A 27,721-nucleotide genomic window follows, 5' to 3' on the forward strand; every position below is an offset into this window, starting at 1 on the left:
AATAGCCTTGTAACTCACCAGTGACAGCAAATCAGAGCCAAAATGAATGAAAAGGGACGTAAATTGTTGAAATAAATAATGTATCTGCTTTCAGACTTTGAGTCCATCGCTTAAAAAATACCTCTTTTCTTTGCCATTTAGCACTGCTTCTTTTCCTTGGTTTAGTTTGCCTCCTGCCATGAGGTTACTTAGAGAATGTTGTGCATTGTTTTCTCATCACAGGTTGAATTAGTTCTTTCCCTTCTCCTTCTGCTTTGGATTTCTATTACCAGAGTGGCCTAGCTACTGATTTCAGTAAGACTTTAATTATTTACCTCTTGTTCTCCTGTGACACATGGACTGAGTGTGTCTTGTGTCTCTGAACTCTTGCTGGAGGAAACATGGAAAAGTAGTTTGTGAAACCTGCACCCTTTTCTGGGTGCCCAGAAAGGCTGTGGATGCCCCATCCTCGGAGGCAATCAAGGCCAGGCTGGATGCTGCTCTAGGCAGCCTGGTCTGGTGGTTGGTGACTGCACATAGCAGGGGGTTGGAACCAGAGGTCTTTGAGGTCCTTTTCAACCCAGGCCATTCTATGATTCTCCATGGGTGTGCTTGAGTGTGTTCTAGCCAGGTTCAGCAACTGATGTTTTGGAAAAATGCTTTGAATTGGAGGTTCCTATTGTGGTACCTTGCTCCCTCCCCCTTCATCCCAGGTAGCTAGAGATCCAAGCAAAAGAGATTTTGGATCTAAGTTGGAGTGTGATGGTTTTTTCTGGGAATTGCACAAAAGGCTCTAGCTAGAAAATGAAGAAAGTAAGGGGAAAAAAATCAAGGAAATGAAAAAGAAGTATTAATTTTTAGAGCTGACTTTTGTGACTGCTCTAGGGAAATGACTGTGACTTGATCTTTAATTTTTGTGGAGCACGGATAAGGCAAGATGTGTGCATTGCTCCTCTGGATGTATCAAAAGAGCATCCAAAAGAGGTGGAGCCTGGACATCTGCACCTTCTCTCTGTATTCTGCTGCATGGGCACGAAGCTTAATAAGTGAAGGAATGATTTAGATACCTTCTAGATGGTTGTGAGGTGAGGCCCTTACAACAAGGCCTTTCTAACGTCTCATTCCTCATCACCTGAAAATCTGAGCTGTGCTGAAGACCATTAGAAATCAACTTCCAGATGTTAAAATATTCACTTCATGCTTGATGAGCTTCAGATCACATTCCTGCTTTTTGAATGCAGTTCTTGCTTTGATCAGCAACACAAAGTGATGGAGGACATTTATTATTCCACAGGCCCGGGCTGGCAGTAGGCTTCTCCTGCATTAACTGTCTGGCAGGGGAAAGCAACAGAGGCAAGAACTTTGGCGATGATGAGGAGACAGATGGTATTTTGTTTTCCAATAGGTTTGTTCAAAGAAATAAGCAGAAAGGTACTGAGGAAAACAGGCAAAAAGTGTACCACTCAGAGAGCAAGTCCTTTCTGATGGAGCTCAATAGCAGCATATTTCTGGATTCTTTACCAAGAAAAAGAGAATGGGGAGAGGCATTCATAGTACACTGCACTTCTGGTGCTCACAAATCCTTTCAAAAAGAAAGCAAAGTTATAGCAGTGAACAAAATAAAAGCCTTGAAAACATATCCTTGATTTGTAGAACCCTGTGGGAGTCTTTCGTTGCTTACGCTGCCCAGGAAAAGTGTATCTCCGAGAGGGATGTGAGACAACAGCTCTCCTCAGAAGTACCAACTTCTGCCCCTCCATCTGAGCTTGTTTCACCAGTGTGGCAGGTAGGAAGATGCTGGGGTTTCTCAATTACTTCCTGCAGATGATTTTGCCCCATTTGATCAAAACATTGTGAACGTTGCGTGCAAAGATCTGTTTCCAGCCCATTTTTCCAAGAATCAATCCATTTCTGTGAAAGGTGCCCTGATTTCAGTGTGGAACTGAGAAGGGATGGTCATATCATTTGAATTAACAGGTCGGATCTCAAGCTGTGCTAGGAAGTTGACGATAAATCAAATGGAAGTGGTTCTATAGGAGTTGGTGATTAATAATTTGCGTGTGTGTGTGCATTTGTTGGGTTTTGCCTGTTTGTTTAAAAAAAAAAAAAAAAAAAAAAATACCACCAGACAAAGACAGATCCAGAAGTGTCTCTGTTTGTCTGTTCCTTTTCCTGGAAGCAGTTTGACCTTTAGAGGTAAATACCTTTGAACTTCACCGGAATGCCCTTAGAACACCATGACAGAAAGCCTAGCAAATGTATCTATATTTCACAGAGATGGTATTAAATGTGTGTCTTAACGTGCATGCAACAAGCTGGTGCAGCTGCAGGGCATCATAGCTCTTCCTGTTTATGGTATGAAGTAGAGCTTGCCAAGCTCTGCTCCTCTGACTTTGGATTTTTTGGGTTTATTTTTTGTTGTTGGTGTGGTCTTTTTTAGCTAAATGCCACAGTAGGGCCACATGGGACAAATATTTCCCGATTTAAAAATTGCTCTGAATTGCTGGAAATGGGTCAGCAGGCACTCGTGGTTCTTTCCAGCAGTGCAATTGCTCCATCTACAGGTCCAAGATCTGCAAGTGAGGTCATTACTGGGCCTGGTCGGATTGCACAGCTCCTCACCAACACTACTGTACCTCCATCGGTCTGACCTAACACACTTTCAGCACCTGATGATCTTCTGATGTTTTTTGCTCAAAGGAAAACCTCAGCTCCTGGTATGTAAGAAGAGTCTGAAGAGCAGGCTGCAAAAATCAGCAGCCCCACGGTGTTAGTTCTCAATAGGCTGTGGAAGAGAAGGCAGGTGTTCCGAAACAGCGCACCCAGGAGTCACTTAGCAGAGTGGATGCTCCTGGGAGAAAGAATATATTTCTAAACAAAGAAATTTGTACTGACAGATTCAAAACTGCTTTCCCCAAACCAGCTCTTTGGCACAGAGGGCAGTCTGACTCTGATGTAAAACCATGTGTCTGCACAGTCACATGCATGAAACTACTGTCAAAATTAAAATGGGGTGGTTGTTAGGAAGGCATATGGCATCCATTTTCTCTCCTTTCAGTCATCTCCTTGGATTTGTTCTCTTTTTCTGAACCTGAGCAAGTTCAGACAACCAGCTGCAGGAAACTAAGTACATATTTCCACTGCATTCAACAACACTTTCTGTGTAAGACTTGTCTACTCTTTAGTGCTGAGAAATAGAGACTGGTTTGGAGCTTTTCCTCAGCTTTCCAGAGGAGTTCTTAAGAGTGGACAATGAATTCAGGCCCGGCTTTGTAGCTGTAAGCACTGTAATTGGAAAACACCAACTTTCCCAGTGTAGAATCCTTTGAAAAGTATTGCGATGCTAAGTAAAAAAAAGCCACGCTCCAAGAAACTTTGTTAAAACATCAGTTATCAGAACCAAAATAACCAACAGGAGAGGCACAGGTAAAGAACAGAAAGGCTTTATTCTATGAAACATCATCTTATTGTTGTCACCGTACTGGGAAAATTGCTGTGATCTCAGTTCAGGTAATATGCAGGAGAGGTGACTCCCTGTATCCAGGGTCATTATGTATCAGTACCACAGAGTTGTGGCACATTCTTGAACAGATTTTGATTTCTAAAACCATGACTGGATTGTTACTTCTTCTCTTTTGTACATCCCCCTTTCGCTTCCTTGTTTTACAACAACTCCATGGCAGACCTATCTCCCCAGCATTATTCAGCACTTCTGTTCTGTTATTTGTTTCCTAGCCAGGCCAAAAAAAAAAAAAAAAAATCTTCCTTTCAAAAAAACATTTTTTCAGCATCAAGTTTTCATCAAAAGGACAAATGTGTTGCAGTGAGAGACTGGGAACAGCAGCACTACCTTGCCACAGAAGTGCTCTTTATAGACTGAGGATCCAAAATTACAGTGTAACCACATTCATCCCAATTTTCTATTTTTCTTATCATTTTTCTTACTCATTTCCAGGAACAGGCACGGTCAGAAGCAGCTCTGTTTCAGTTATCATCTCAGCATAAGATGCTTTTTTACCAGCAAGCACATGCACAGATCCAAACCGCAAGTATTATCCTCTCAGTGTCATTCTCATGAGCAAACAGTGGCTTCCCATAAACACCTGTAGTGCTTCACATTCTGAATGCCTGGTGCTGTAAGGATTTTATTATGTACTTGAGAATAGTTACAGGACTCTTAGTACTGCAAAAGGTAGGAGATCTCATCATACGTGTGCTTCTGGTTCCTCTCCCTTCCACATGATATGTTTTTTTTAATAAGATCTGAACAGAAGAGCGTGGTCTGTGTTAAAGAGAAGGAAAAAACAACCAGCATTCTCCATAGCTTGGTCAATAATTAAAAAGAAAAAAACAAATAGTGGTGTGCATGTTCAAGTGCATACATTAACTATTAACAATGGAGGAGCATAATTAAAAAAAATTCTGTAACTTACACTGAATTAAAAAAAAAAATACTTTTTTCCTATTCAGCTCCAAAGAAGGTATTGTAAATATTGCCTTGAATTTCAGCAAGTTACCTTATTCTCCATCTTCTGGCTTCAAATAACATTTGAAAAAAGCAAAGTCAAATACGGTTTTTTGACAGGAGGAGGTCTTATTTCACAGCAAACTGTAGTTTCCTTGTTCTGCTGGGACTCTTCCTGCACCCCCATCCCATCTGCCCTAAGCACGCCTCCTTTGCTGCCCCAGGGCAGCCCTGGATAAAACTGGAGCACAGCTGCTGTCCTCCATTGTGTGCCATTCCATAGGCTCCAAAAGGGGCAGAAGTGGGGTGCAGCTAACACAGAAAGGTGAGCATTACCAGTGTTATTTTATCTGATTAAAAAAGGCCAATATAATATCTAATAACTAACTTCAATTTGTTGGCAGGCATATCATTGGTCTTTACACTAGAAAAAATCCTTCTAGGGTAAGTCTGCTTAGCCTCACCTGGAGCAGTTTGACAGCAAGCATAAAGCATCTATAAGCTACAAACCATCAGGGAGACCATTTGAACTGAAAACCCCAAAAGGGAGAAATACCTCAGTTGAAAACTCATGCTCATAAGGTCAGAGCTTGATATCCAGCCTCTCCCATCTGCACAGTTTTCCCTACGGAGAGGGGAGATTGGCCTTTCCTCTGCCTTTCTGCAGTTACCTGTTCTGGCACCCACGAGCAATGTGTGCATGGTGGTGCTGATTCGTTTACTCACTTTGTCACCAGTACCAGCACTGCAAATTTAAGGGAGTGTTGCTGCTTCTTTTTATCATGTTCTCTAAGAGTCTGGGCTAAAGACTTGGGCACTGCCCTGAAGAAGTTTGAATTCTACAACTGATGTATTTTAGAATCCCCCAGGACATTTACATGATGTATAAAACAATATTTTGAGACAAATATCTAAAAGTCAGGGTTCTCTTTAGGGGGAAGTTCTTACAGCACACAACATCTGTATAAAAAAAACAGGAGGCAGAAACAACCCCAACCTGGATGTCTAAAGAAGCAGTGCATACAGGGCTATCTTTCACTTCAGAAATACCAGTTGGGTGCCTGTATTTCAACTCTTCCAAGTCTCTGTGTTCCAGGGAGCAGACAATAATCCTACAGAATGAGGGAAGGAGGGTTTGAGGATTTTTAAGTTCATATGACTACTGCAGCATCTTTAAAAATTAACACATGAATTATAAAAAAAAAGAAAACAACAAAACCAATTGGCTCAGGGTAACTCATCCTTGGAGCAAAATGTTTTCTTGTCAGTGGATTAAAGGAAAACAAATGCAACTCAAATATTCAAAAATTCCAAAATCAAATTTGGAGTAATGTGTGAGAAAAGAGGATGATGAAAAGACTGAATGTGAACTAAAGCTTAGGATCGAAGAACTCCAAAGTTTTTTATTCATGTGACAACACCTGTGTTTGAAGAAAAATAAAGTTAATGAAATGTATGTGATGAAAAGCTTCCAAGCTGCCACAGATTCTTCTACAAACAAACAAAAACACATTCATGAATCAGAGAACCACAGCAGTGGTAAGGCCCTACCGGCTTTGCAGATGGACTTGAGCTTTGAGCAAAGAAGGCAGGAGGGCACTTTTATTTCCAGTCAGATGGGCTGCGAGGAATGGAACAGTCAGATCCAATGTTCTGCTCCCTCTGTAGGCATTTGTATTTGGGACGGGCATTTACACAGATTGTGGCAGATTTACATGAAGTCAAACCCTCAAAAGTTGGGTGACAAATGAAGACAGGAAACAGATGAAATAACGCTGGATTTGATTTAAAAAATAAAAATAAAAAAAATAATCAAGGGCATACTGAATCAACCCGAAAAAAAAACTTGCTGATGAAACAGCATCCCAATGGAAAGCACAATTTGGAGCCTTTTAAAATCACCTGGCAAAATTAACTCCACCAGTGGGGGCGAGGGCTTAGGTTCTAGCCAACAGCTCACTGGGCTGCATTTTCCAGGCTCTCAAGTAAGATCTGAGGCTAACACAGGATCTTCGTTAGTGGTGGAGGCAGCAACAGCTGAAGGAGCAGGCTGGGGTTTTCCAGTGGATTTTGAAGTTTTGTTTCCAAAATGCTGAATTCCATCATGGGCTCTTTCATCTCCACCACAGGTGCAAAAGAACAGTAATGCTAATTCCAGCAATCCAGATCTTATTTCATATGCAGAAATTAACCCAAAGGCAAGTAATAAAAATGCATACATCATCCCATTCAATTATTCAGCAGTTTTGCAGACATACCAGAAAAAAAAAAAACAAAAAAAAAAAACCTAGCTTTCAATATAAAAATTGTCTATGAAACAGTCTAACTTGAATTTTTCTCCAAGGATCATAATTCCACATGTGCTGCTGCATCTGTAGAAGAGGAGAGAAGAATAAGTACTCCATTCCAGCTTCCTCAGTCTGCAGATCAGTTTGAAACTTGACATTTAAATCCCAGACTCTTGTTATTTGCAAGATTACCAGTGACTGAAGAACCACTCCTACTCACTGTGTATAACAGCACTTTGTACAGGCTAAGGTAAGGCCTGGTTTGTGACACTGCATAACTGAGGATCTTTAATGGAACTGAAAAAAGGGTGAAACATTTCTTGTTCTCTAGGTCTCAGCATGGAGTTAAGTTACACCTGCCTCACTTAGCAAGGTGCTTCTGTCCCACTGAAATATGCAGGTTACTTAAAACATCCTCCATGCAAGCCCTTGCATGGTGCAGGCTTACAGCAAATGTGTGCGAGGGTTTATTCCAGTCCAAACAGGTAGGAGGAAAGTCAGAAAATTAGGAAAACAGCCAGAAACATTACCTTGTGTGTGTTGTCCTAACGTCTGAGCTGGTGTTCCTGTTTCTTTTTCTTTCTGGAAAAGGTTATACAGCTGTTTGATTTCTTGATCATAGTCCTGCCACTCTGGAACAATACGCATTGCTGCCTGCAGCTTGGGCTCTTTGGTCATTGGGTTATTACACTGCAAAGAAAGCATACAAACTGTTCAAACACTTCATGTATAAATAAGCTTTACTTACAGAATGGAGGGATGCTTCCCCCTAGTGGAACTGATGGATTGTTGGGGAACACTTACTACATGCCAGTATTTTAGCTAGACTAGAGTGTAAATTCACTTTTCAAGCTCATAACGTTCTAGGTAAGAAAAATATGCAGAAGAAAAGGGGGAAAAAAAATGAAGCATTGAAAACATTAAAGAAACCACAGAAGGTAAGGCATCTACATCTGGGGAAGTGCCTCTGAGTTGGTCACAGCTTCTTATGAGACACAGGAATGAAGGAGCCATGCTATACTTACCAGATCAATGGTTTTTGCTCTCTTCTTTGAGGAATCATCACACCATGTTTCACACCAAAGCCACTCCTGTGGCAGTGATTTGATCGGCACCTGGTGGATCATGTTGTTGGGCAAATCCTGCAGTGAAGAATAAGACTGAGTAGCAGTTTCCAACATGCAGGGCAGGTGGTGAACAACTGTCCCACCAGGCAGCACTCAGAAGTTTTATAACTTCTGAAAATAGAGGGCTTTTTTTTCCCCAGAACAAACGAATAGCCATCTATCAACTTTCATTCTAAACAAAGTCCCTTGGAAAAAAAAAGAAATTAATAATACAAAGTAAGTTAATCTTTGTTGAAAATGAGGTTGTTAGTAAAAGGGATTAAAGTTGTAACATGAATCCAGTGTCACACCTGTACTGGAAAAGCTTGGAAGACCGTTCTCGAGTGAATAAAAGCACTGTGTTACTTTTCCTCATGTGACAGTACAAGCCTTATTTCCACATATCCAAGTCAGTACACAGCAAAGCACTTGGGGCCAGACAGCTCACGAAGCAAGTATTCAGCTGTGCTGTGTATTTGTCTTGGAGTACACCAGAGAAATGGACAGTCTGAAGGCATGTACGAGAAGGTGTTTCCACATGCCATTTGCAGTTGTCTTGCATGCTTATCCAACTCATTTGAAGGCAGGGAGTTATGGGGACTGCCACTGGAATTGGGCAGTGGCAGAAGTTTGGCCAGGAAAGGAGACGTCCTAACCTGCTATCAGGTCACAATAAACATGTACATACATACATGCAATAAACACACACCTGATCAAGGTTAGACAGACTGTTAGGATCCTGACTGAGGCCCTGGTATTGTCCTCGGAGGCGGTCTCCAGCTGCTATCTTTCTGAACTTCTTCAGATCCACAACATACAGAGCACTGCATGGAGATAACACAATTAGCAGTGACATTTGACTGATGGGTAAATTACCAAAGCCTCAGACTCTGAGACTCAATACATCAAAACAATTTGATATACTGCCACCAAGAATTATCTAACACTAGGCAGAAAAGCAGTTCTAACTACATGGAACACACATAAAATTACTTGACAAATCTATCTTAGCTTTGCTGTCATGCAGTCACTTCTTCCAACGTTTGTTATTATCAAATGAAGACGCCTGTTTAGTTAATGTTTCAGTTCTTCATCTGTAAAAGCTGAATCACACTGAAATTACCTTCAGTGCCCCTAGTGCTTCCAACTGGACCAGAGGCAATGGAAACTTAAAGCAGTAGGGAGCAAAAAGCGGTTCAAAGCAGTGTTGTGTACCTCAGCTAGCTCTCTGCTGACTCTAATTAGTAACAAAAGTTTTCCACTTCCATTTTGAGGAGACAAACATAAGTAACTCTTCAGTACCTGATGTGGTATTTCCTTCCAGCCAAGTGACTTGCCCAGTATCCCGACTTCCAGAACCTGTAGCCATCCATCTCTCTTCTACTGTCACAGAACGGAGTATATCCATAAGGAGCACCATCTAGATTGAAATCTCTTAATTCCTTTAGATCTGTGCGCACAATCTGAAGCAAAAGGATATTTTATTTGTCAGAGCCTGTCGGGCTATTCTGATAAGCTAGTCAGGATTTAATATGAACCAAGTAGCTAAAGGGAGAATCACCTCTTACTCTGACATCTGCATTAGCACATATATAGTACAAAAACAAGACACCAGAGGTGTTCCCTCTCCCATTGGAGTTGGACCAACTGAACTGGAGCTTCAAGTACTCCGATAGGGGTTTGCTGGGAGCTGAGGTGCCACGTTATTGCTTAGAAAGCAGCTGTAATTTTCACTATAAATGAGTTTTGCTATGATCCTTTGTTTCCTTTCCTCTTCAAAGTCTGAAAACCTTTCATGGATGAATGTTTTTAATGTCTCTCTGATGCACATGCTGCAGCTGTATACTACTCTAAAAGTTCTGGTTGAAACAAACTTTATTAATATATCTTGTATAAACAGAGGAAAAAAAAACCAACAATGTACTAACAACAGCATAGCTTGGAATTTATCCTAGGTCATACTTATGCTAAAGCTACAATGGTTCTCAACTGACATGGGATCACATTGTCTACATGCCAGAATGCCTAGGGCATTTTATATTTATGTATTAATAATCTGTACTTCACAATTTCATATATGTTTAAAGGAGTGTTTTTGGCAGTTCTCACTGCACACACATCTCCTGTTTTCAAAGTGTTTGGGCAGTAAGCACAGACAAAACCACCCTGACACTGCTTGCTTTGCAGCATGGCACAGCTTTGTGCACAAGGGAACTGCCTTCTGGCTCCTCTGAAAGCCATTCAGATCTGGCCAAGCTAAAATCCAGCAGGACTGGGAGGAGGAAAGTGTCTGGGAACTGAGGAAAACACTGTGTGTGGTAAGTGACCTGCAGACTTGGGGAACAGGGCTGGAACTGCACAAGTGTCAGGACGAGATGGAATCTGTTTGGCAAACTAACTGGAATCACAGCAGCAAATGAGAGAGGAGCCAAACAAAAGTAAGAGACAGGCCAACAAAACCAAGCTTTGTGGGAACATGCCGGAAAACAAGCACTCGCTGAAGCATGCTAGAGTTACAAAATCAGCATTCAGTCATGCCTGCAAAGTGCTCACACTTGCAACTTTTGTAATACAGAAATTGAATTCTAGAACATATTATTCCTAGAGGGGAAAAAAAGGAAAAGATCAAGTAATTTCACCCTGAGTTACCTGATCAGCATCCACAAATAAGATTTTATCAACAGCTAACGGGAAGAGCACGTCCAGAAAGAGGATCTTGTAACCCCAGATGATTCGCTGTTTCTCTGTTTGCTGGTGAAGCCAGCGTGGCCATTTGTACTGGACAAGCTCGTACTGGAAGTTGTACTTCTTTGCCATATATGGGATGAACTCCTGCAGAGAGAGGGGGGAAAAAAAAGGAGCTTATCTCAGTTCTTTGCTCTTCCGCTGGAAAAAGAAAAGCACATTACAAGAGGTAGACTCCCATCCCATAATAAAACATTAGGAAAGAACTGGGAGAAATGCTTTACTAGAACAACGTGGCCCACTGTCAAATGAGGCAACGTTCTCATCTGCGAGGCTTCGTCCAACACCAGGACAGCACAGATGTTGCTGAGACACTGGCAGAACACAGCTGCTTGCAAGGACGGGGAACCACAGTGCTGCACCTCCCAGGAGCAGTCACAGCACAGCCCACAGCTCTCGCAGCACCACAGGCACTGCTACTTATTTCCCCCTTGAGCTCATAAGCAGGTGAGTTTCTGTAACACTGCTACCTAGTATTAAGTGTTGGAATTTGCTAATTTTTGACATACAGTTTTGTCGTTCATTTACCTCTGCATTCTGTGTTGAATTCTGCCATTTGATTCATGAGGAATCACAGATACTTGATAAATATTTCCAGGTGTATTCATCCAGAGCCCGAGGCACTCTAGCATGCACTGCTTATGTACTGTCATCCATCTGAATATGTGCTTTTAACATCTCTTTTAGGGACTCTCCCATACCTGGTTACAGCCCTTATTTCCCCTGCTAAGTATTTTCCTATGCTCTTTCATCCCTCATGTATCAGACACAAGTCTATAGCCCTGATTTCCATCTTAAAATCTGCACCTTTATCACACAAATCACAACAAAAAAAAAAGTTGAAACCCAAGCATCACTTTCCAATCACATGCTGTTCTCTTCAGTAGTTATCCTTGGCACAAGTCCACTCTCAGCCAGACTTTCTTCTAAAAGACAGTTTGATACTTTGTGAAAACAGAAGGTACACAGACAGGTAACTGCACACATGGTTAGATAATGGTATGATGCACAACTTGAAACATTTTTATTTAATACAGAATATGTTTCTAATTAGTAACAAACCTTGAACATAGGTGACAAGTAGTTCTTCAGAAACCAAAACTTTAAGGGAGTCTTGGTGTGTTTCAGCACAGACAACATCATTATGCTATCAAGAGAAAAAGATAAAACATTTGGAGGAATAGCTACCACATGCTAGAGATCAGCTGCAAACAGATCATAAATTGCCATTTCACATTATTACATCAACTGTGGTATGTCAGATTCCTGAGCTCAGTCTGTGAAGAGGTGGGCAGCTTCAGCCTATCGCATATTGCTGAACTCTAGCAAGAATAAAAAAACCTGCTGGCTTTCTGAATCTGCTGACAACACAATTTCACGTTCTTTTCCAGAATCTGAGACACTTAACTACGACTTACACATTCTTAACCAAACATTTCTATCCAAATTTTTTTGTGCGAGAAACTCCTAGGATAGACTGAATTTGCTAGATAGTGTATTGCTATGCTGAATCTGAATACTATGCAGACAGAAGTTCCTGTTGTCAAGGACTTCTGCGCTGCTGTGATTGTGGTTTGGGTTTTTTGACTGAATGGTTTTTGTTCGGGTTCTGGTTTTGTTTGATTTTAAATATTCTTGCAAATCCTACTCTTTTTACTTGTAAACAGCAGAACACATTCCCCATTTGAAGCCCCAGAGTATCAATTCTGAACTGACCGTAGGAATCTTTCGTATAAATGTCCTGAAGCCACAGAGAATATATTTAATACATCATCTTTATCCTGCTTCACATCTTCATTCTTTTGTCCTCCTGTGAATCCCCTGAAAGGACAAATGTATTCATGAAAGACAAGATAACAAGGCCTAGAAGGAGTACAACAGACTATAAATTACTACAGTGCTGTTTGGCATCCCTCTCCCTGGTCTGAGCATCATGATCCACAAGACGGAGCAGTGCAGACACAAACGTGGAAGCCTACTAGATTAACGTGGAAGATGCCTGGCTGAGCTGCTGTTCCTGGAAACAAGCAATGCTTTCAGACTTCCCTGTAGCACATGTGGTAAGGGAACACAAGCAGTGGTAATTCATCTCTCTAGAAACTAAGGCGTCTTATAGAAGATACAGTTCCAATCAGTCAAGCACTAAGTTCAAGCTATTCTAATAGATGGCTATGGAGTATCACAGACCCATCTGTATCATCAGAAGAACAAACAGCTTTCCAGTTCAGCAGACTTGCAGGTGATTACTGAATTCATTTTTACCATTTGAGAGATTCCCAAAATCCAGATTCGTTCTCACTGGTGCCGTCACTCAGTAGATCTTCGTTCATCATGTCCAGTTTTTTCTGAACCTGTGAAAGCGTAACACTGCTTGAGAGAGTAGAATTAGATACTGGGCAAACAGCTCTGGAGCACTTTTAGCCTCAGTTTGAATTGTGTCCACTTAGCTGCTATGTAACCTAAGCTGTATGGAGAAACAGCTCAGCAGGGAGCTGACATCAGACACTGAAGGCATGCTAGTCTAAATGGGTAAAAACACTTTGCTCAGAGGTATTTAGGGATCATCCTTGATGAAGGAAACTGACAAAGAAGCAGCTCAAACAAAGCAGCAACACAGTCCAAAAAAAACAAATAAACAAACAAAAAAAAAAACCCAACAACCCAAACCAAACACAACACCTCAGTACTGCTTTGTGTGTTTCTAAGAGGTGTTACTGGACACTTGAGACTCCACAGCAGGTAAGCAAGGAAGGCAGGAAAAAAAGCAAACCAACAGGAAAACATCTCAGAATTACTCTAACATAATTAAATCCTGTGGGTTAGTATGAGCCAGAAGTGGCACAACCATCATAAAGCAACCCTGACAGAAGAGTAAATTTATAATTTTCCTTTGTTTTAAAAAAAAAAAAATACATATATGTATGTATTTGCACCTCTTATATCAGATTGACAGAAAATGTATTACCAGGTGAGTGAATTTTATCTGTAACTGAAAAAATACTGGCTCAGTGGATACTCTGAGTGTTTACCACTTAATAAAGGACTTAACAAGACTGACAGGTTTTCTCTTATGTCACAAGCACAACTGAGCCAGTAAGATGTGAGCATAACTGTTTCTCATGTGCATACAAAGAGCACAGCAGCTGCACCATTCTCTCCTGTATCAAAAGAAACAAACCCAAGTCTATAGAAAATTTCCTCCATTACAGATGCTGTAATGTGAACTTTGCCAACTGGATCTAATTAAGCCTGCAGGAAGGCATCATCAGGCCCTCAGTTTCTTCCCCCAGTACAGCTCAAGCAGTCTGTTTTTAAAGAACAGCTCTACGTTTTTAAACTCACCTTCACTTTAATAATTTTACTCTTGAAGTTGTTGAGAATGACAGTAACTTCATCAGCTTCAGGTGGAGAGTCTGTGCCATCGTGGCTGAAAATACATTAAAACACATTACTACAAAGTAGGAATAAGTTCTTTATGTCTTCTACATGTTTTTCTACACACTATTAAAGCTGAGCATTGTAGGACAGGTTTGAGCTGGGACAAAGAAGTAAGAAATACAGACATGTTCCAATACATACTTAAACACAGACTGGGTTTGGTAAAGGAATGAATTTCCTTCATCTCACACACTTTATGCACAGTACAAAATGCAATCTGCCACCAATTCACTGCATGTGGGCAAGTGAACTGTTAGATTCACATGTAATGGTGCCAGTATGATTTAGAAGTTTTCCCAAGAAAGAGACCAAAGTATTTCTTGTACTGTCCCACCTGTAGATCCTGTAGATATCTTCAGATCTGCCCTTCCTGAGCCTTAGTGTCCATGCACCAGGATTCGCCTTTAACTGGAAGTAACCCTGTAAAGAGAAGAGAATATCTGTCCATTTCCAGAAAACACAGACAAGTTTGTAAGTCGTGTATTTTGTCCCACTGATTTGTATTTGGGAATAGTTACTTGTAACCCAGCTGATTAATATAAACACAAGGACCTGAAACCCTCTGAACTGGGAAAAACAAACCCTACATAACCCCAAAACTTCCATCTTTTTTCTTAAGAACCAAGCATTAAAACATCCATCACAAAATCTCTCTCCTGAAGAACTACAGTGTAATACTCCAGTAGGAGTTTACAATGCTAAATTCCATCAGAGGAACATCTCTGCTTGGAATAAAGGCTGAGGGAGTTGGGCTTGTTCAGCCCAGAGAACAGAGGGCTCCAGGGAGACCGCAATGCAGCCTTCCAAAACTTAAAGGGAGCTCATAGAAAAACACAAGGCACGTTCCTGGTCTCTCAGGCCCCTTCATACCCCTTCATAGTACAGACTGTGAGGAAGAGGATTAGTAGATACAGCACTGTACGCCATGATACACACACTTCAGCTTATCTAATGAGAAAAAACCCACCTCCAAGTCATCAAGCACATGGAATGTGTTCATACAAAATAAGGCTCACCTTCCCTTTCATAGTTATCAATATCACATCACTATAGAATACAACTTGGCTATGAAAAAGCAAGAAGAAATACAAAACTAAGTGAAAGAATTTTAAAATAAACAGAGGAAGCATACATTTTTTCCTTACTTGCTCTGTATGTTGTATAATGCATTTAAAGATTAAAAAAAATAGACAGTTTATTTCAGTTTTTCACTAATACTATCTATAAAGAAGATATCCCAATGGCTAACTTCCCTTGCCATAATTTCAGTCCACGACCTCTCACAGACCAGTGTGGATTAAAGACAGCTGCAGGGAACAATCATGTACCTGGACTGCTGACTCTTTTCCCCAACTACATTAAGAATTTCCTGTCCTTTCACACTTCCTTTGTTTTCTACAACACTGACCAACTGAGGAACAACGTGGTTCTGATACATCTGCCAGCAACTGGGGGATGTCAGTAATGTCATGTAGCCACAGCCCACATACTTGGAGGTACTTAATGCTTTATGCAGGTGGTTGTGCTGACTGCAGAAGCACAGTTCTGCGCTGCCAAATGGAATCATTTGCTTACCAAGTTGGCCATAACAATGGTATCCACGATGACAGGATTGGTTGAGGTTCCCAGGGTAAACTGGAGGCCCCGAGGTGGCTGCCCAGTGGTGATATCGTAGCAGTGTCCTTCCAGAAGCAGATACTCCAACTCATATTCCGCAGCAACAACGTTATCCACCTGTAAGGAGAAGATATTGCTGAACTCAGCAGTAGCACAGAAGTGCAATTTATTTTAGTGATCCAGTTACTCTACAAGATATAGTAGATATAGCAATTAACTAGCACTTACTTTACTTCACCAGAGAAGTACTATTGGAGGAATACCCAGAAAACCTCAAAGATCATGGCTCCATTGAGCATGCATTGTTAAGGCTGTTCCTGATCTCTGGTTCCTGACGGGTTGGATGTCAGGTTAAGAAAGGGAAAGACTGTTGCTCTATTTTACAGTTCTTTTCACATTTATTGTGGATTTACTCAATAGGTTGGTACTCAGGATAGTGCTTTGAGCATGCCTGCAGCACCTACTGCCCCCTCTCTCAGGCTTTCAACTCATCTAAATGGAGGTGGGTGCTATCCAGAGGCCAGCTAAATAATGGCTTACTTCAAGGGAAGAGTATTTGGTCACCTCCTTAAGTAATTCACTTCACACCCTGAAGCCCAGCATTTTCTACTTCTCATCACATGTGGATTTCTAACTTTCAGCTGTGTGTTTTCAGTGCACATCATTACATGCCAGTGTAGTGCATCTGTAACCACTTTGCAGCCCACTACCTGTAGAGCTTCAAACAACTAGTAGAGACCAGATTGTTAACAGCAAGAAGTTAATAATTAGCACTAACTTATCTATCCTACTGAAGATGAAATGAGAACCATTGACTTGTACGTACAAATACTCCTCCCTTGTTTTTAAAATTGTTTCTGTACTAACCTCCAGCTCCTTGGTTTTTCTCAGAATTTTATCTTTCTGTACATGGGGCAGAAGCCCAGGTCAATATTATAAGGTCCAACTCATGGCCTGTTTTAGCAGCAGTCAGCTCCTAAAAGTACTGCAGAGCACATATCTGCTGCACCACTTCTACTGTTTTGTTGATACCACAAATCCTGTTGTGGAGCAAGCATTTTCTGCTGAAAGCCACGAAATGAAGAGGTAGTTAAAGCCTACTTGGTCACAAGAAAAGTAAGTGGGATTGGCTTACTAGAAACAAGATGCAGATCTTGTCTTCCATTAAGATATTAGCTGTAGCTCCAATAGGAACTACTTTTTTAAATTCATAAATAAAAATATTTAATGTTCAGAGTTTGTTTTTAACTCAGGACATTCTGAAATAACATTCTGAAATATATATGTACACACACAAACACACAAACACACACACACACACACACACACACACACACTGCATTGGTCACCCTGTGACACCCTCCAGGCATCCACGAGTAACTGAGGGCAGCAATTTGTCAGCAAGCTTTGGTTTATCTGCAGCCCTCCTCTAGAGTTTCTAGAGGTCTGCAACCGTGACAAGTGTTAAGATCAACTCCTTTGTGTTTATTAGTATTTTGAAATTCTAAAGTTCTTTCCAATTAGAAAAATAACCCCTGGAAAACCACAACATTTAAATGCAACAACAGTAACGTACTAATTTCATTTACCTCCTCTAAGTAAATATTGTCAAGGTCATATGGGGTCCTGACAGATTCCACCATCCAGCTCTCAGGAGTATTTAGGTTCAAAGTGAAAAGTGGAGACTGAGGCATATCCAAAAACTTGGCAATTGGTCCAGAAGCAAAGCTGTTATCTGCTGTGAAAGAAATTTCCGGCTCCAAGACGTAGCGATAAAAGCTGAAATTCCAGAAAGAAAAGATTTCAACGTACTTCTGCCAAATTTGGCTAATCCTTCATGCTTTGAACTTGCTGACAGCATCAGTTTTCCCAGAGCTCCAACGTCTCTAAGAATCACTGTATGGAATTTTTATTCCCTACTGTGTACAGGAGGCTTTGCCCAAAGCAACGTGCTTAGAACAAGCAGAATTTTCACCTCAGAGGACAAAGAGTGTGCACGGATCAGCCATAAGGATCAGTAAGTGATACAGCCCTGCTCATATACATAAAACCCCACCTAACTTGTAAACCAGCACCACTATCTGATACCACCCACAAATTCCTGGATTCTCTGTGGAAACTCATATTATTGTACTTAAACTGAAAGCAGTTACTGAGACCTCCTGATATTTCAAGGGGTTTAACTTACTCTCTTCTCTGGGTTGACTGTGTTTTGTTGTTGTTGCTGTAGCTGTTGTTATTGTTAATATGAGGTACTGTTTTAGTTGGTTGGTTGAGTTTTGGTGTGGATGGAATTTTTTTGGAGGGATGGAGAAGTGGGAGAATGGGAATTAAGGGCTTGAGAGATGCAGCCCAGCAGAGCTGTGGAACCTGGTGTAAGGGTGCTTTTCTCCACCAGGCTACGTTCCAACTTGTGACAAGGCTTCAAGATGGCCATTGCCAGCCTCACTACAATAAGCATATGCTTCTATTTCCATACTGCTCTTTTTTAGGTATCAGGTAGGTTGTTGCTGTGTTTTAACCCTGTAATGGCATTGCTTACCTTTTTAGAGGCATGTCAGAAAGTTTTGACTGACAGTTCATAAACACCCTTAGGTTCATGTTTATCAGTTGGTTCAAAACCTACAGTAAAAAGAAAGAAACATTCCTTAAAACTTTAACTAGGAAAGGAGACACGCAACCTGCTCATTCTCAAGCCTCCCTTTACCACACTCATCTGGTTGTAATTAGATCAGCCACATGCTCCCTCATTTGCAGGCATTCTTGTGGGGATGCAGAGACTTTCTTCCTCAAGAATAATGACTGCAAGCTAAGCTGTCAAAGTAGTAAAATTAAAAGCTAGATGCATGATTTTGTTAGTGTGATTTTGCAGAAGTGTGTATTTCAGCTGCATCATTAGAAGGCCACTGGTCACTACAGAGTCAAGAAAGAAGACAAACTTTTCAAAATTACAGAATTGGCAAAGAAAAACTGTTAAAAATTGTTATAAAACACATGACCACGCTGTATACATACCAAAAGTAATGGAGCAAGTCTTTGAGCATCTCTGGTAACAGGATCAACAATGGCCACAACATCAAAATATGTCTCTCCCTCTTTTGGTCTCAGTTTAACTGCACTAAACAGAAGAAAAAAAGAATTTTAAACTGTGAAATGAATTGAATAAACAAAAGAAAAACACCGTCCATCTCCTCTGAAGTCAAAGTACTTCCTAAATGCTGTGCACATTCCAAAACTGGACAGATAGGGACAAACACAAATATACATACACATGCATACAGATAAGAAGACAAACATGTATTCATCATGAAAACCGACCCCATTCTGAAAAGTGTTAGGGACCTCCTATTGCTGCTTGTGTTATTTTTGTAATGTTAAGTGTGATTTAAACACATAACAATGTTAAAAAAACAAGGAGAAGCATATTGCTTAGCAAGCAGCAGCAATCCTGTACCTGTATCGTTCTTCAAAAAATTGATATTCAATTCTTGCCTCTCCTTTTGGTTGAGCAGACAGAAGAGCATCCACTTTCATTACCAAGTCACTAGCACTGAAGGAAAAAAAAAAAAAAAAAAAGGTTTACAAATATTCAGAAAAATGCATGCATATGTCATGTTTCTGTCAACTAGCAGCAAAAGAGAAGGCTGAACTGAATTGAGAGACACAAGCTAACAGTTCTACTACCTCCCCACACAAGCATTTTCCATATTTATAATATATTGGCTTGAGAAACAGAAGCATGGAAATAGATAATTGGTGCTTCCAAAACCAGAAGTTTTGCCCAGAACACAGTGTTCTTACTATCCTCACCTTACTCTAAGGATTCTCTGAAGTAATTCTGAAGATTTAAACAAGTTTAAGACTTAATCTAGCACCGAGAATTTAAATGGCTTGCAGCCTTATCACTGAGAGTACCAAAGGGTTTGGCTGACACCCAAACTGCTCTCATTTTAGTGCTGCAGGCACTGCATCCCTCAGCCTTACTAACCTCTCTCAGGCCTATAAGAGATTCAGATCAAACCCTTGTTTCACAGCAGCCTTTTCAAACCATGGCTGTTAAGTACTAGGAAGCAACAGAGAAACTTCCAAGAGAAGGGGGTCCTATCATTAAGCCATAATTACCTCAGACAACTTCTTCCTCATTATTATTCCCATAATTTTTCAATCTAGTATTACGAGAATACCATATTTAATCTCAAAATGTAAAAGCTCTTGAAACTTCAATGAATATTGGTACATACACAATAGCTTTACTGAGAAGAATTCTGTATCAAAGAACCTTCACAGACAAGCACCATCACAAAAAGATGTAATGCTAAATAGGACGGAAATTATCTTCTTAGTGATAACCTCCATCCCCCAGCTCCCCTCCAGCACCCCATGCCCACAGACTTTGGATCCACAGACACTGGCATCCTTGATCCTGAAGACGTCTTTCTTTTGAATAGCTCCTCTATTGCAAGAATTATCAACAACTACAATTTTCATTATCACATCTTTTCCTCCTCTTTGGTTATTTCTCTTTAAGAAGTTAAAAGCAGTTTACACATTTCTGTAGCACTGGCAGTGAAATAAGTTATTATGTTTGATATTGATAGGCCAGCTGCAGTTAGCTGAACTGCAGGTATACTCAGAAAGCATCTCCTTCCTCCTTTATCTTCTTTTAAATAGGTAACAGTAATCCCACATAAGAATTACGAAACCCTGGCATGTTGGAGGAAGATGATTTTAAAACAGTGTGTCAGTTAAAACTTAGCTACAGGAAAAACCCACTAGAAGGCTGAAGGCTTTAATATTAACGAGCAATAAGCAAGCTTTCTCCAGGCTGCAGAAAGCCACATTATCAGGATAGCACCACTGTTTGTCAGCCTCTTCATGTTTACTTACAGATCTTCTTCAAATCCCAGCTGCTGAATCTGAGATTTGATTTTCTGTCCTGATGTCTTTAGGATGATATTCTCAAGGAGGTGGAAGTCATCCTGATTGAACATCTCGCCATCCTCTAATGGGCCAATTATCTTTTATACAGGGGGAAATAAAAGTGAGTTCAGCATTATTAGGTAAGAGCTGCAGTGAAAAAAAAAAAAATCAAAGATGTATTAAATAAATGCTACAACTCAATCTTTATGGGTATCAGCTGTTCAGGTGATATTGTCAAAGGCAGCAAAGTTTAACAGATAATTCTATTTACAGTCATGAACAAAATACCCCAGATAAAGCCATAAAAACACGTCTAGAATTTTCAATGAATACCTGATTTGCATAAATATGGCATATTAAATTATATGTGCAGTATGTCTTGAAAGGTTAACAGAATGCCAGGCCAAAGGCAGTAGTCCAGCAAATCTCACTCCTGGGGCCTTCAAAAGCCTAAAGTTCTACCTAGGCAACCCTTGCTACTTGGCCACTGAGAGAAAAAGAATGCCACAACTCCTCACTTGAATTTTTTAATCCATTAAAGTATACAGCAGCCACGGAACCTGCCTTCTCCTCCCTGCCCCTAATAAACAAACACATGACAGAAAAAAACAAAACTGATTACTGGCAGTGAAATACTGCCGTTAAATAAATCTGCCTAAATCTAAGTGGCTCTTGTGAAAAGAGCCAGTGGAAGAAATTAAGGCACCAATATTCAGTTCAATGCCCAATGAACTGAAGCAACACAATTAAATTTATCGTCCTTTCTGACTCCTGGACTCAATTCAGTGACAGCAGGAGCTCAACTGCTACCGACAGATCTGAATTTGTATGCAACACCAACTAATGGCTCACAGTACCAAGAAAAGGTCACTGCACATCTGAACAAATAACTGGGTAGCAAGCCAGTGACCTGAAGAAGGCAAGCTCCCCACATCCCATCCCTAGGTCTGAACACATATCTGATCCCTGCTGCTCAAGGCCTGTATCTTTCCCACAAGTGGAATCTGTTTCACCATCTGATCTCACCCTTCCGTTGCTGATCACAGCCCTCTGCCCCCTCTTCAGCTTGAGAACGTCTCTGCAATATATAGCATGGGACAGAATGAAATCCACTTTGGGAGATTCAAAGGCTTCCTTAAAAATATTGGTATCCATACCCTGAAAGAAAAAAATTCTTGTCACTGAAATGTGAAAAAAAAAAAAAAAATACACCTCTGAACACATTTTAAAATATATCTTTGTTTGTTTGTTTGTTTCCACGTAAGAACATCTGAAAACCCAGCTAAAATTTACCCCCAGGCCCCTCGTCCTGGTGGTCTTAAACCCAGTTCTTGCCTGTCAGTGAAAGACCCCAACCCTACTCGTTGTTGCTATTCAGACCACTTGTTCCATTCATTTGTTCTGAAGTGATTCTTGCCCAACCTCTTAAACCTAGTTTGAGGAATGTATTTTTCCTCTCCTGTTTAAAGAGATTATGAGATTGAAGTTCTCCCCGAAATCCCAATAACTGACCCACTCAAATAGATCCCTTAAACTGCATCCCCTTGACTTTTTAATGATGTATAGCTTTGATGTGTATGAGGATTTACTCCATTTTCAGATGGACAGTTATATTTCGAGTGAGTCACACCTTCAGAGAACACTCCATTGTTACTTTATCTTTTGTAGTACAAACATGTTACACTAAGAAATTCATGGTAAGAACCAATACCCTACCTTTGTAAACACAAACAGCCATGCTTACCCCAACTGCAAATTCTAAGATGTCAGCTCCTGCCTCCAGTGCCTTTGCAATTTCTTCTTTTGCCATTTTGGTGATGAAATTCTTGGCATTATTTGATGTCTGTGTCTGCAGAGCTGCCCATATGGCCTTAGCGACAATGGTGTTGCTGCTGTTTGGCTCTTCACTAGGATTATTAATCATGCTAATTCGAACATTATTGCTGGATTTCTGTATTTAACCAAATATGAATTAGGAAAGTTTCAGGTTTTGCTTTAAATGAGAAGAAAGAAAAAAAAAATCTATAATACAATGAACTCCATTGTTTAACTTCAAGTTTACCTACAGGCACCACTGTGCCAAGTGTCTTCTACATAATACTGTCCTGCATAAGAGAGATTGGACCACAGCCAGCACTCAGAGAGCTGGCAGAAGAGTGATCTAGCTATGGATTTGTGTGACTCAGTTACCTTCCTGGAACAAATGGGACAGAGCAGAGAACAGTGCTCACGTTAATCTCCAAATAAAAACAGAGATTTTCCATTTAGAACCAGGAGCTTAAAAGAACATCTTTTCTTTACTGTATTAGAGAAAGGCCAAGAAGAGAAAGTTGGGGATGTGCCAGCTCTCATAAACAAGATGAAGCTGGAAAACAAAGAACTGATCTCTCCAGGGTCACACAACAGGAAGAAGCACAACTTGTGTTTTTCAAGCCTCTGTCTACTGCTTTATTATTGCTGCTAAGTGGTGCAAGTGAAAATACCACCTACCTGATGTTTAATGGCATCATACAACAACTGCCTCCCTGAAGGTTTATCAAAATCACCAACAATCCAAAAAGTCACCGGTCTAACAAAAGAATCATCTGCAGAAGAAAGAAGGGGGGGGGGGGGGGGGGGGGAGGAATAGTTGAAGGCAAAATTTGAGAGGAAAGCTTCAGTTTCTCTTCATTTGGAGGAAAAACAAGGTCAACATGCAAAGACTTGAAACAAAGTAGAATATATGAAAGACCCAGATAAAACTATGCCAAGACTGGCAAGAGAAGAATAGTAGTACTGCTGTAATATTAGAGTTCATTTACCTCATTCAGTAAGCCCACTTTGTGCATGCACTTGTGTTTCTAAATTGGATTACTTATTTTTTTTTTTATACCTAAATTAGAATTTTTGAAAAGAACCTATAAAATAACTTACTGATTCCAACCAGAGTACAGCATCCTGCTTCTATATACTGAAGCTGTTAGTTCACAAAACTAGTTGTGTAGAAAAACAAGGAGTGACAAAGCAAACATGCATTTAGAACCTGCTGGTTCTAAGGCCAAAGTTACAAGGGAATTGTAACTTTGGGAACCAAGAAATTCCCAGAACAACAACAAATGGAAAGCCAAAGCATGATTTACCATAGATCTCCTTGGAAGACATTCCTGGTCAAACAGCAGAAAGGAAAGAGGGAAAGGAAAGAGACATTAATAACTTGATAGTGATTCTAATATGTACCAAGAAGCTGCAGGACTGTGCTGGGCATAACTGAATCACTGAAGCTCAGCAAGCAGCACATTTGTATTAATTTTATCAGAATGAACTTTACTTTTTTCCCCCCCTATCAAATAGATGGATGCTTTATTTTTATACTTTAGCAGTAGTTATAACATGTATTATCAATAGCATGAAGATAACATTCTTAAGATCATTTGCAAGAACTGCCATGCCATTATGACTCAAAAGTTAAGAGTTTATCTTCCCCCTTCAAAAACCAGCAAGACAGCACCATGCTGAGCCAGCAGTGCCTGCACAAATAAACGTGAATCACTACTGTAAATAGTGATTACTATGAGCAGATACCAGTTATTAAGTATCTTAAGTGACAAAAGGGGCAGCGACCCAAAACTGTTACGTTACAGGACTACAAACTAATCCATGTTTAAATGAGGTGTAGGTTTAATTAATAATCTACCAAGGGAAAGTCAAGATTAACACAAATCAAAGGCAAACACAAGAGAAAAGGAGTGGCAGCAGGCAATGTCTGGGAAACATGTGAGAGCCCAGTAAAGGCAACAAACAGGAACAAGAGGAACTGGTTCAAATGACAGCAGCTCATCTATGATTCCTAACAGAAATGAGTGTAGAAAAGGCCTGATTAAGTCTGTGTGTGCAATTCTTACAATAAGGAGTACAGCTGAGTTTAAACACTAACAGGGGTCTTTATGCACACTGCAATTAAGCCATACTATCAATGGAAAAGCAGTGCATGCACCAGAAAGATGTCATAAATAGCACAGACCAGGTTACCAGCTGTCTTATAAGGAACAATAACATTTTTTAATGAACCCACATAACCTTTCAAAATTTCAAATTAGGATAGAAGGCCAGAACCCCTCTATATTTTTCTAGTCAGTGTAATTGCAGCATCAGAGCTTACATTGCTGCATTTCTGATGGCACCATCCACCTCAGCAAGAGCAGGCTGGGTGGGACTCCCATCCTTAACAGAAGGCAAGGCTCACAGAGCAAAACGTTTTTGCTCCATGTAGATGTCAAACCCTATAAAAATGTTAGTTTTTAACACCTGGATTGCAGCATTGCCCACAGGCCTGAACAAGACTCCAGGTGTGTGCTGTGTACTGTATGTATGCTTGGAAACACATAAGAGTGAAGTGCAGTTCATAATCCATGGTAGATGTTACCTCTCTTTGTTAAGTAGGTCATGCTGTTTGCCACAGCAGCTGTCTTATCTTTGGAATCCAACGTGCTGAATCTAGCAAAGTCATCCACATAAAAGTTATCTGAGAAAGAGAAAAAGTCTTTAAATGTCAAAGCAAACAATTTCCATGTAAAATGAATGAAGATTCGCCCTTATTACCAGAACATTATGAATAATTCCCACCATTTTTTCCTCATGATACTGCTTTTTAGATTTCCATTGTTATTATATAATAAATTGAGGAAGTTAATTGAAATAATTATTGAAGTTAATTTTTATAAACATACATTCAAAAGCCTAGTGATTTACTATTTTTCAAGCAACTCGAGAAAGCGTGTTTGCAGTCCTGCCATTATTCTGCAGTCTTGAGAAGTTCTGCTAAAATACATGTCACAGCAAATCCTAAGTAATTCCAGAGATGCCTGTCATTCTCAGCTTAAAAAGAGGCTAGAAATAAGCAGCAAACTGATGCTTTATACATATTACATGAACGTGCTGCTCCTGACTTTCACTCTCAGTTCCACAAGCCACATTCCCTTGAGGATTTGTATAAAAACAAAACAAACTCCTGCTGTGATAAATCTGTACCTATTCATGCTGTAAGTAATGTATCAGCCAGCACTAGGGCTACAGTGTTACTTGGGGTAATGCTTTGCCACTAGAGCTTTCCATTGGGACAGCAAGTCTTTGAATCAGATACTTCAGGTTTAATGGAATGAAAAGCATCCCTTACTCATTGCTGTCAGATCTAGGTACTCTCTGTCTGACATTAAGATCCTCGAGTTAATTCTTGGAACAACATTAGGCTGGTTCATAATATACTCAACCACATCTTGGTCATTAGATAGTTCACCCTGCAGGAGAGGAGAAAAAAGAGTAAGGCATTATTCATTATATCACACGTGTGTGCCTTAGAGAACTTAAAAAATATAAGAAAATACACGTGTTAATTTGCTTTGTATACTACGTATCTGGGGACTTTTGAGTCAGTTTTTAAAATACTCCTTTCTCTCTAGAGACCCCAGCTGCACCCAGCACCTACCAGGTACACAGCTCGCTGGAAGATGCTTGTGGTTTCCAGGATTTTGTGCATTGTCACCGTTTCCAGGTCATCAGGATCCAGCTGGTCCTTTTGAAAAGGCATCCCATTGAACAGCACCACAGGGAGGGGGCCTACACCCGTCTGCTCATAGTAACTTTTTGCTGCCTAAATCCAGGGAAAGAGGTAGCTTTACTGTGTCAGCCCATTACCACAAGGATTCAGAATATTTCTGTATAATATCAAAAAAAACATCCATTTTAAACACACTAAGATGTCCTTTCAGCAGCACATAAAACACTTCCTGCATCTTACACACCCAAGATGCCCTTGTCTTTCAGCTCCCAAGCAAAAAGAGCTGCCTTATCACACAGAAATGCATTTGTGCTGGGTTGCTGCTTTTGTTTTGTTTGGGCTCAATGTGGTGTCTAGCACATTAAATGAGAAGACTTCTATCACTCAAAACTGTCTGCCTGTAGTGGGTTCCAGCTCCTGAGAGTGCTCTTCCTCCCACTCTTCTACACACAAAGATGCAATGCATGTGTGCATACAATTCTATTTATATAACTCTGTCTGCCTTCCTTAGTTTTTAAGATGTAGGCTGTTTTGCAAGTGTTAGAGTTATTGTAGATGGTATTTTCATTCATTCTTCTAGAACATTCAAGAAAAACAAATATCCATTCCTTTCCATACAATCCCAAATAGGATCTGCCTCATCTCACATAAAAGTAACCAAATACTGATTTGCTCCCAGTTTTCCCCACACAGGAAAGAATCAATCCTAAAAATAACTAAGCAATTCTTTGAGGAAGATTGTTGAATGCCTTGCTACAGGAAAGCCATCATGAATTCAGGATCATAGCATCATCTCATACAGCATTCAGACGCCGATGATAGGAAAGAAAATCCACAACAATCCCTCCTAAACATTAAGCTCCTTGGTTTTCTGATGAATCATTCCATCACCTCCATTTTTGAAAGCAGTTTTAAACTACTAAGTTCTCCACGCCAGAATGAGAAGAGTATCCTCAAGTCACAGGAAAGTTATCTTTGTTCCTGTACTATACAGAAGATTTCAGCAATATTAGATTACAACATGTGATGCATACTAGTAACATAAAGCTTTGTGCTGAACATAAATTCCTACAGCATTATGAAAAGTCACTCTAACGTGACAATAGACACGTGCTTAGCAAGAAAGTTGCATCAAGAAACTGTATGTAATCATATTTTTCAACTGTGTTGAAGCAGAAAAGTGACAAATGCTTTAATTGATGAATTCTTACCTTTCTGTTTTGATCATAGGCAGAATCAATTCCCAGAACACTGTTCACTTCCACGTAAGGATACTGTTTCTCAAGAACACTAACCACATGCTCCACCTTCAGCTGATCTCCTGTTTTTACTTTGTTATATATCTGGAAGGGGAATATAAATACAAGTTTGCAGACCAAATGAAAAGCACTTTTAGAAAGGTAAACTGACCTGTCACCTGTATTCCAGTAATTATATAAGAAATATATATATACACAAAGCTTTAAGAGCAATATTGCAAAATATATTCCCATAGTTATTCACTGAAATAAAAACTCCTAAGCGTGAAGCTACAAATTATAAAGCACTCACAGCTCTGAAAATCATCTTGCTTTGCCTAACAGTCATCACAGTAAGACTGGAAGTAGACACATACGGATTTCTTTAAACA

General features: G+C 40.2%; 1 protein-coding gene and 1 long non-coding RNA gene across 4 annotated transcripts in view; one reads left to right on the plus strand and one right to left on the minus strand.

Annotated features, from left to right (window-relative positions):
* Positions 1–3,406: 3,406 nt before the first annotated feature.
* The window catches only part of UGGT1 (UDP-glucose glycoprotein glucosyltransferase 1), a 40,639-nt gene continuing 16,324 nt past the window's right edge, over positions 3,407–27,721 (minus strand). For 2 of the 3 annotated variants that reach the window (XM_085232469.1, XM_085232467.1), the window contains 25 exons: positions 27,303–27,434; positions 26,020–26,184; positions 25,711–25,831; positions 24,961–25,059; positions 23,678–23,701; positions 23,049–23,143; positions 22,303–22,509; positions 21,585–21,716; positions 20,526–20,656; positions 19,093–19,188; positions 18,654–18,756; positions 18,181–18,260; positions 17,228–17,417; positions 15,597–15,755; positions 14,356–14,441; positions 13,926–14,010; positions 12,846–12,934; positions 12,300–12,404; positions 11,646–11,730; positions 10,488–10,670; positions 9,141–9,301; positions 8,548–8,662; positions 7,758–7,874; positions 7,263–7,422; positions 3,407–6,816 (listed from right to left, as the gene is read on the minus strand). In XM_085232469.1, the coding sequence (XP_085088595.1) occupies positions 6,791–6,816; positions 7,263–7,422; positions 7,758–7,874; positions 8,548–8,662; positions 9,141–9,301; positions 10,488–10,670; positions 11,646–11,730; positions 12,300–12,404; positions 12,846–12,934; positions 13,926–14,010; positions 14,356–14,441; positions 15,597–15,755; positions 17,228–17,417; positions 18,181–18,260; positions 18,654–18,756; positions 19,093–19,188; positions 20,526–20,656; positions 21,585–21,716; positions 22,303–22,509; positions 23,049–23,143; positions 23,678–23,701; positions 24,961–25,059; positions 25,711–25,831; positions 26,020–26,184; positions 27,303–27,434 (2,946 nt within the window). In that variant the 3' untranslated portion in view covers positions 3,407–6,790. The remainder of the gene's footprint in view (positions 6,817–7,262; positions 7,423–7,757; positions 7,875–8,547; positions 8,663–9,140; positions 9,302–10,487; positions 10,671–11,645; positions 11,731–12,299; positions 12,405–12,845; positions 12,935–13,925; positions 14,011–14,355; positions 14,442–15,596; positions 15,756–17,227; positions 17,418–18,180; positions 18,261–18,653; positions 18,757–19,092; positions 19,189–20,525; positions 20,657–21,584; positions 21,717–22,302; positions 22,510–23,048; positions 23,144–23,677; positions 23,702–24,960; positions 25,060–25,710; positions 25,832–26,019; positions 26,185–27,302; positions 27,435–27,721) is intronic. The other variant, XM_085232468.1, reaches the window with a different exon arrangement.
* LOC146543589 (uncharacterized) lies at positions 10,666–19,224 on the plus strand. Its single transcript, XR_014885378.1, has 2 exons — positions 10,666–11,030; positions 12,251–19,224. It is a non-coding gene; the product is annotated as an uncharacterized LOC146543589 (long non-coding RNA).

Source organism: Meleagris gallopavo, chromosome 11 (genome assembly GCF_905368555.1).
Source record: "Meleagris gallopavo chromosome 11, MGAL_WU_HG_1.1, whole genome shotgun sequence".
Lineage (NCBI taxonomy): Eukaryota > Metazoa > Chordata > Aves > Galliformes > Phasianidae > Meleagris > Meleagris gallopavo.